The sequence below is a fragment of the Fragaria vesca genome, linkage group LG4, assembly GCF_000184155.1.
Source record: "Fragaria vesca subsp. vesca linkage group LG4, FraVesHawaii_1.0, whole genome shotgun sequence".
Lineage (NCBI taxonomy): Eukaryota > Viridiplantae > Streptophyta > Magnoliopsida > Rosales > Rosaceae > Fragaria > Fragaria vesca.
The window spans coordinates 2,612,476-2,622,085 of NC_020494.1; the positions used below are offsets into that span (position 1 = coordinate 2,612,476).

The window sequence follows — 9,610 nt, forward strand, 5'->3', positions numbered from 1 at the left end:
CCGGTTGATTTGTGCATTGCAAGATATATGGTCGTTATTATTCATAAGTGGATGGTATCGACTTATATTCGTAATAGCTCAATGAAGAAGAAAGTGAGAGGCACTAAGTAGAAAACCATTGATTGTCCGCTATGAATCATTGGATTCCTACGTACCATGAAATTGTTTCGTTTTCTATATTGCTTTATTTATTAAGGATCACAAAGTGAACTAATCCTTAGAGCTATCAACTTGATCAATAAAGAGAAGTGTTGTTTAAAATTCATATCTGTTGCTAATAGAACTTCCGATTTTCATTGCCATTTTATTGTTGGTATGAGCTTCCCCAATACCTTGGTTTTTTTTGTTTGAGGCTTATAGTTTATCTCCGAATTCTAGGAAGAAACTGATGGTTTGATATATTTTTGTCTGTCTCAGACACAGAGAAGTTTTATACTGAAGTCCAGGAAATTATACTTGCTAGGTTTAATAAAACCTTTGATTGGGATCTGAAAGCAAAAATGATGGGAAAGAAAGCAATAGAAGCTGCTCGGGTCTTTGTTGAAGAGACTGGAATTAGTGACTCTCTTACGGCTGAGGCCTTTCTAGTTGAAAGGGAGGCAATGCTGCAGAAATTGTTTCCAACAAGTGAGCTGATGCCAGGTTTAGTATATGCAACTTATGCCTATTCAGATTTTGTAATCTTCACCCTTCATAAAAATCTGAACTGTATCTGGTTCAGCTTTCTATATATGTATGGAGTCTCACTCTTTGGTCTACTGTGTTCATAAAGTGAATGTGCGTGTTATGTTTCTGTTACCCATTTCTGAGACAGTGAGATGACAACCTAATTTAAAGTTTTCAATTTCTTTGACTTGGAGTTAGTTATATTATACAGCATGATTTTCCTAGTTTGAATCTAATTATTTAAATTATAGGAGCCAGCAGGTTGATCAGACATCTACATGCAAAAGCAATACCCTTTTGCTTGGCAACAGGGTATAGTTCCTTCACATAGTTTTTCATTTTGTACCTGTAACCAGCTTTGAAACTAGAAGAGTTCTAGAGCATTTCTTGAGCATGATCATTTACTTTCAAGCTTCCTAACTCTCTGTCACTATGATTGAATTATAACATCATATTTTTATAAATGTGTTGCAGCTCTAATAAGCGACATTTCGAATTGAAAACACAAAGCCATCGTGAACTTTTTTCATTGATGCATCATGTTGTCAACGGTGACGACCCAGAAATTAAACAAGGCAAACCCTCACCAGATATTTTCCTTGCAGCGTCCAAACGCTTTGAGGTATAATCTTATTACATATGTTCCTTTGTGATAATAGGCTCATTTCTTGATTATATACAAAGTCACATGAAATGTTCCGTTATTACCTTCTTTTCTCATTCATATTGTAAGGAAACTTTTCTCATTCATATTGTAAGCAAACATATGTGAAAGTGCCTCATCAGAAGATTTCTGTAAACAGGGTGGGCCAATAGATCCAAGTAAATGCCTTGTGTTCGAAGATGCACCCTCTGGAGTTCTTGCAGCTAAGAATGCTGGAATGTAAGTGCTTTATTTGTTAATTTTTTTTCACACGTTTAAGAAATTAGTTTTTTTTTCCCTATAAGAAGTTAGCGGTTACTTATCAGAAAGTTCAGTTTCTCATCATATGTTCAAGAGGTTGAAAAAATCTATAGTTCTGATTACTTTAGAAGTTTGATTGACCGTAAAAATTAATGTCATTATTGCTATAAATGAATGTTACTTTTTTGTTGACTGGTAAGTGTTAGATTGCCACAAATTAGTGTTACATGTGCTTTCTGATTGATTAGTGTTGGATCTACAAACGTGTGTCACATTTGCTGTTTGCTCAGTGACGGGTTTTGCGACATTCTTATCTGTTTGCATTTGAAAAGTTCATATTAATGCATTGACATTCATATTAATGCACGAACAATCTACAACTCTGATGATTCATGTTTATTTTGTAAGTTCTTTCCATGGAAGTAGTCGGCTGATTTGTTTTGAAGTATAGTCGCTTCACTTGTGAGTAAACTTAATATGAAATTTGTATAATAAGTACAATCATCAGAGAAGAAAGTGGATGCCTGCAAACTAGATGTTAATTATAGCAGGATTTCTATAGGTCAAGAGTTTAGCCTCAAGATCTAAGTAAGGTTGGTCATCTAACTACCTCCTCTTTCAAACCAAGAGGGTTGAGCCTGAATGATTGTGCCACTGTTCATACTTCGGTGATTAAAAGTACTTGTGCCATAGAATTTTAAGTTTTTAGATTTAATTTTTAGTTTTTTAAATTGTTCTTTGATTTGCAGCATGTTGGCTAAGAACTAATGAGAAGGCTAGAAATCTTATAGGGTCTTTAATCGAGGTTTTGTTTCTTAATCGTTACGTTGAGAAATAATCATTAAGGACTGTAGGGAAGAAAACCTAATAGAATGGGATTTGAAACCCTTTCACTGAAGTAAAGGCCTTAAAGGTGGATGACTTTTGCTTGCGTGACCTATGGATAAGCTCAATCATACATTGGTCTCTTAGTTCCAATTGAACAAGAAAGACCATTATACCAAATAGAGAATCTGACTTCTGAACTAGTGTCCCACGGTTACCTGTAGATCGGAACCTAGTTCTTCTTAGCGTCTAAAGTATTTGCATTGCAGTATTCTATTTGTCTGCATCATGAGAGGTGATTGGAGCTTCATGAGAGTTGCTAATTGTCTGCTTTTGTACTGGAACACTGTCTAAAGTATTTGCATGGCAGTATTCTATTTTGTGAACAAACCATTATAAGTTTCTTAATCTTTAAGATTTGGAAGGGTAATACGCATTGACAAGCACACTCTCATTTAGGACTTTGGGGAAGAAATACTTATAAAGGGGAACAAATCTTTGTTGGGGAGATGATGCCTTAAATTTTGAATTTTTTCTGCTTGGAATTGTATTTGGATAAGTTAACATCTAACACAAACCCAGATATGGCTTCATTCAAATTAAACACGGAAAATCCTTCTCAAATTAGAAAATTTGCCTTTGTTCGTTCTGCGACTTTGTTCTTGGTATCATTTCAATTTTTTTTAGAAGAGGTAGCATTTAGAATTACTACGCACCAATAGAAGTCATCTGAGCTTGTCGGTTAAAACTACAAAACCTGTATTGGCTGTTTCTGTTCTAACCCAGAAACAGCAACACTATTGCTCGATAAAGTTTTCTGAGAAACAGTGTAACACTCTTGCATTTGGATAAGTTAACCTCTAAAACAAACCCAATATGGCTCGATTCCAATTAAAAATGGAAAACCCTTCTCAAAAGAGATCTTGGCGGAATTGCCACATTTGGAATATGGATGATCCGATTCCCAAGGACCGTGATTGGGAATTGAGAATTCACCTGATCAACATCTCAAATCATTTGTTAGAAAATTTCCTTTGTACATTAGGTTCTATGGCTTTTGTTCTAGGTATAGAAGTCAACTGATTGATGTCAGTTAAAAACTTAACTCCTGTATCACCTGTTTTTGTATTCTAACCCAGAAGAATAATACACTCTATTGCCTGATAAATTTCTGTCTAAGAAATAGAAAAACCGGGCCTTTGGTTCAACCTTAGTGTGTTCTTGGTTGCTAATAAGGTGATCACATATGATATGCAGGTCTGTTGTAATGGTTCCCGATCCAAGGTTGGACAGCTCTTATCATGATGCTGCAGACCAAGTTTTGGGGTCCTTGTTGGATTTAAACCCAAGTGATTGGGGTTTGCCTCCATTCGACAATTCAGCGAGCTAAACTGTTCTTATGCTGCATCTGGGGAACAATGGGTAATTTAGATTTTTTGGACGTTTTGCCACACCTGCCACACCCAGAAATCCAAAATATCATTGCATTATACTAAAATTGGTCAGACACTTAACACTTTGACTTCTATTTTTGTTGTCGTTTCAAGATTAGCGGTTGATTCATTTGCTTATTTTGATAGCTTTTACATATCAGAGCTATTGACATGTTCTGCATGACTAAACTTGCATCAATTGTATTGTATTAAAAAAAAATTGTTGAGTTTATCTTGTAATAAATTTGGTAGAAAATTGATTAACTCGTTGTGGTAGACTGGTAGCTCCAGATGGGTAATAGGAAATAACTCGAATAAAATCCTTTAGGTGGAGAATCTGGAATCAGTCTAATCTGGGGTGCTACAAATGCCATTAATGCGAAGTTTTTAACATATAAGCTAATGCCAAAAAAACCTTTTGCTAAAGCATTTTTCTTGAATTCGAAGGTGCATAGTGGGACTTCGATCATGAGCACTACTCAAATGTCGATTTCATTTTTAACATTAAGCAAGCCGATCCCTCACCTGGGTCGTGTGCTTAGCATAAATGGCTTCTTCATCTGGTTGTTCTTGGAACTATGACATCTTCCTCAAATTTTAGAGGCGAAGACGTTCAGAAAAATATTTGTCTGCTATCTTTATATAGCCCTAGGTTATAAAGCAATCAACACCTTCATTGATTCTGAAGAGCCTAGACAAGGCAAAGAACTCTCGAACCAGCAAAGCTATCCAGCAGTCGAGGATTTCAATAATAGTTTTTTTTTTTTTTTTTCCTGAAAACTATGCTTCATCCAATAGTAGTTGGTCGGTTGATCCCTCTGATGTTCGTAAATTGAAGAGAAGATTTTTGCCAAATTCGAACCTTGGCAATGACGTGTTACAGAGCTGGAAGGCCGCTCTATTTAGGAAATCATAGAGTATAGTATGAGCTTCGATTTCTCAATTAGGATATTTCATAACTGATAGATTCCTTCAATCAGATCACATCTTCATTTTTTTGAAAGAACAGATCACATCTTCATGCAATAGGTACCCGTTTGCTGAATGTACTCAGAGGAGGTCACATTCCGGATCAACATGTTTGCTGACTTGTTGTAAAATTACGATTCAGAGAATGAACATAAATTAGAGATATCACTACTCAAACCACAAATACAATAAATCTGGCAGTAATACTACTATATTACTCAGAGATTCTTTATGCATGGAACTCCAGTGTGAAGAATCGATGCTGCACTTTCTACTTGAATAGTTGATCATTGTGATCATTGTCAAAGGACACGATAATTGAAGCAAAATGTGAAGTTGCTAGCTCCTTGTCTTGTTTGTCTTCTTTGGTGCCATTAATTTCTTTTTGTCTTCTTTTCGCTTCTCTTTTGAGAGATATTCAAATTGGCAATTTAAAGAGGGACAAAATCATGCAAAAACTTCTTCTTACAACAATGAAGTCCTAATTCATCATCTTGATGTCGTGCAAATTGAGCATACCTATCTAGGAAAGAATGGTGGCTGATCTGCTTCTTGCCACAAAGAGTGTGCTTCATGTCACTACCAGAAGAAAGACTTTAGCCGACGAAAATAAAAAAACCAGGCCGACGAATTATTTTTTCGTCGGCTAAAGTGGACTTTAGCCGACGAAATTTCCTTTCGTCGGCTAATTAAAAATTTTCGTCGGCTATGGTCAACTTTAGCCGACGAAATTAAAATTTCGTCGTCTGAATAATTTTTTTCGTCGACTATAGTCTGTGAACTTTAGCCGACGAAATTTTTAAAAGTTTAGCCGACAAAAAATATAATTTCGTCGGCTAAAGTGCCTTATATTTGCAGATCTGGACAACAACTCATCTGGGAAAAAAAAAACTATACGTAGAACCTTCAAACGCAAAAAGTCGTCAAATAAGATATGACCAGAATGGTGAAATACGTCCACGGTTGAAAAATCACGGTATTCCGGTAAAGTCTCGGTGCCGATAGTTGCGGTCAATGCAATTTACCCTTATTATTCACTATGCTGCAGATTTGGTTTTTGGTGTCCGATTGACTATTGTGATACCTTTTCAGAAGCGTAACGGCCCTACGAGTCAAACTCATCACTAATGCCATGATGTATGGGCCTTTTTGGCCATCCGAGTCCGTTTAGGGCTTCAAAATGCAGTTTTCTTATTTCCGATTAGAGTTGACCGTTTCGATCGAGCCCTTAACGTTGTCGAATCCATTTGAATTTTTTACCATAGACATCTTTCGTCATAATGATCATATCGGACGGTCGAATTTTGGTTTGTAAATTTTAGTCATCGGAATCACAACGTGTCTACTATTTACCGTTATTATTCCCTATGGGGAGCCCTATCGTCGGAAGGTAAATGTCTCAAAATTTTTATATGGGCAGTTGCGTCTCATCTACGTAAGAGTTTTTTGTGTGGAAGGTTTGACCAAACCACGTAATATAGAGGGAGATATGAGCGTTTTCGTGTGATAAGTGACGATGGATTAGGGTTACCCGTTTCGATCTAGTCCTTAACGTTGTCGGATCCAGTTGAATTTTTTACCATAGACATCTTTCGTCATAATGATCATATCTGACGGTCAAATTTTGGTTTGTGGACTTTAGTCATCGGAATCACAACGTGTCTACTAATGTTGTATAACTTGTTTAGTAGGTTATACAACTTTGTGAACCAGTACTATATATAGGAAGCAAAATTATCAAAAATCTCGTGAAATAAGATGTGTTCAGAATGGTGAAATACGGTTATGGTTCAAAAATCACGTAAATCGGGTAAAGTCTCGATGCCGATAGTAGCGGTCAACCCTATTTACCGTTATTATTCCCTATGGGGAGCCCTATCGTCGGAAGGCAAATGTCTCAAAATTTTTATATAGGCGGTTGCGTCTCATCTACGTGAAAGTTTTTCGTGTGGAAGGTTTGACCAAACTACGTAATATAGAGGGAGATATGAGCGTTTTTGTGAATTTATAGACTTTAGCCGACGAGATATTAAAAAAGTCGTCGGCTAAGGTCAAAATTTTTTGGGCGGTAAACCAAATTTGGAGGAAAATTTTCAAAGGACTTTAGCCGACGAAAATATATGAAAAGTCGTCGGCTAAAGTCGAAAATTTTCAACCAAAATTTTTTGGCGATCAACCAAAATTTTCAAAATTTTCAAAAGAGTTTAGCCAACGAAAATAAAGAATTTCGTCGGCTAAAGTTCTTTATATTACCGAAGGTAGATGGTAAGAAGTCTATTTCGCCTGCCAGATTTTCTTCTCGGCCTAGCTCCGCCGTCTCTACTTCATTGCTGGATAGGTGATGCATCGAGTGGCGCCGCCTTGAGAGATAAATCGAGCTCCAAAACTCCGCCGGTTCGGATTCGGTGTCGGTCGAATTTCTCCTTCCTCAGGTCACCATTTGGTGAGTTCTATATATGGATAAGTTGAGTTTGATTAGTACTACATTCCCCTAGAATTTGGTAGCTCGATTCGGTGTGTGTGAGGAGAATCGAAGATTTGAAGTTTTTAGGGTTTAAAATTGGGGATTTTTATATTTTGATTCAATTGACCTATTTAAGCTTAGAATTGGGCTTCGACTTCTTTTAGAAAGCTGTTCGAAATGTTGAGAAGAAGATTCTGTCAAATTTTGGTGGTGATTGGAGGTGGCCGAAAGTTTCTGCAGTTTTTTTTTCAAAAACCAGCCACTTTAGCCGACGATATTTAAAGGTTTAGCCGACGATATTTAAAGGTTTATTCGTCGGCTATAGTATTTTTAAATTTTTTTATAAGGTTTAGCCGACGAATTATGGCATATTTCGTCGGCTATAGTTATTTTTTAAATTTTTTTATAAGGTTTAGCCGACGAATTATGGCATATTTCGTTGGCTATAGTTATTTTTTAAAATTTTTTTATAAGGTTTAGCTGACGAAACAGACTATATTTCGTCGGCTATAGTTATTTTTTTAAATTTTTTTATAAGGTTTAGCCAAAGAAACATACTATATTTCGTTGGCTATAGTCTGGGAAAAAATTTTTTATAGCAGACTTTAGCCGACGAAAGATATTCGTCGGCTAAAGTCTGGGAAAAAAACCGACGACATGTTTTTCGTCGGCTAAACTGCGGGACTATAGCCAACGAAATTTTTTTTTTCGTCGGCTAAAGTCATCACAGACGAGCTTTTCCCGACGAAATCTTAGCCGACGAATTAAGCTAACAAGCCGACGAAAATTTTTCGTCAGCTAAAGTGCTTGTCCTGGTAGTGTGTGTGTGCTTTGATACTCTTTTAGTTTCATTTATCTGGACAACATTGCGCTGCCAATAGTCCTCCGGTAACCGGCCTATATTGATACTCCTAGTTTCCTGCTCGTAACTTATGACATTTTAGGTGTACGTAGTTAAGCTAGCCTAGGAAAGTTTGTAATAACCACTGTAGCTAATTAGGTTTGGTGTTTGCCTCCATTGTACAACAATATTTGGTCTCATTGTGTTAGTAAATCCGCCAAACCCTACATCATTCTACCATTTTCTCTAATACTTCTTTCTATTGAATCACAAATCAAATATTTAATTAACTATATGAGATCTGTAATGAAAACAGTCGCCGTGCAGCCATCATTTTCATTGTCCCACCATCACAGACATCGTCGGTCGGAATACCGACTATAACGACGTTAACTGATTCAACTGTAGCGGCAGCGGTTGTCAAATTTGCCTAGCCGATAAACGGCGGCACAGTAGTGGTACTAACCCCAAAATGACGGTTACCGGTGCCGAGCCAACCCTACAATACATGGTATATTTAGGACCAGACAAGTAGACAAATTATAGACACATACCCTTCCGGCATGTCATATACCTACTTTCACTGTTGGTTTAAATGGTGTCACTTTTATTCATTCATCAATTAATTAGCTTAATTGAGTTCCATATCTAGATGGAGCCTCATCTATATATGCAGATCAGAAATTTTCGATTTAATTAGCTGGAAAAGAGAGGTCCAGGATATTATCAGCAGGACAGCAGCTGGAACCCTAGCTCGGCCGGAACTGTTGATTGTTTCTTGGTTATTACAAGCAAGGGACCTCAAAGATGTGAGCAAGATGATTGGAGCCCATACACCTCACATCGATCTAATATAGTTGATGAATATTTGTGTCTGTATATATATAGGAGGTAAAGAAAGGCCTGTTGCAAAATTAATGCTGAGAAACTAATTTGAGCGATACATTATTTCATAAATTCCTTTATTACAAGGGAAGTCAGATGACGATAGAAGTTTCATACTTGGATTTTTGTCATGAATATATACAAGTATATAACTACGTAGTCTCATTTACAGAAGCCACAAGCTAGCTAGTCCGTATATTTGCGCAGAAACATATAGGCAACCAACATTGATGGAACTGCATATGGAAGCAATTGTTTGTGAGATTCGAGCATTCAAATATTCAAACTAAAACTCCTCATCAGATAAATTAAGAGGGAATGGATCATGCGTAGTTAATTGAATAACTTCACGAAAAAAAGATTAGTACCTCCCCTTGGGACAAGAGCACAACTGCCCAGGTATAATATAACATTGTAGCATCTCAAACTTTCGGAGCGGATTCAGTGCACCTTGGTGCACTTGAACTAAACAGATTAAGCAAACGGTGGTTAGAGGACAAAAAAAAAATTCAAACCGCAGTACAATGTCATAAACCCAGAACACTGGAAAAGAAAAGGCAAGAGGACGATGTGAGAGAGAACCCCGCCTGACTTCATCATCTCTCCCATACCCTCCCCCTTCC

General features: G+C 36.9%; 1 protein-coding gene across 1 annotated transcript in view; it reads left to right on the forward strand.

Annotated features, from left to right (window-relative positions):
- The window catches only part of LOC101300043 (pseudouridine-5'-monophosphatase-like), a 5,007-nt gene extending 917 nt beyond the window's left edge, over nucleotides 1-4,090 (forward strand). The window contains exons 2-6 of the mRNA XM_004296384.1: nucleotides 418-642; nucleotides 918-978; nucleotides 1,141-1,288; nucleotides 1,470-1,549; nucleotides 3,653-4,090. Of these exons, the coding sequence (XP_004296432.1) occupies nucleotides 418-642; nucleotides 918-978; nucleotides 1,141-1,288; nucleotides 1,470-1,549; nucleotides 3,653-3,785 (647 nt within the window). The 3' untranslated portion in view covers nucleotides 3,786-4,090. The remainder of the gene's footprint in view (nucleotides 1-417; nucleotides 643-917; nucleotides 979-1,140; nucleotides 1,289-1,469; nucleotides 1,550-3,652) is intronic.
- Nucleotides 4,091-9,610: the final 5,520 nt, after the last annotated feature.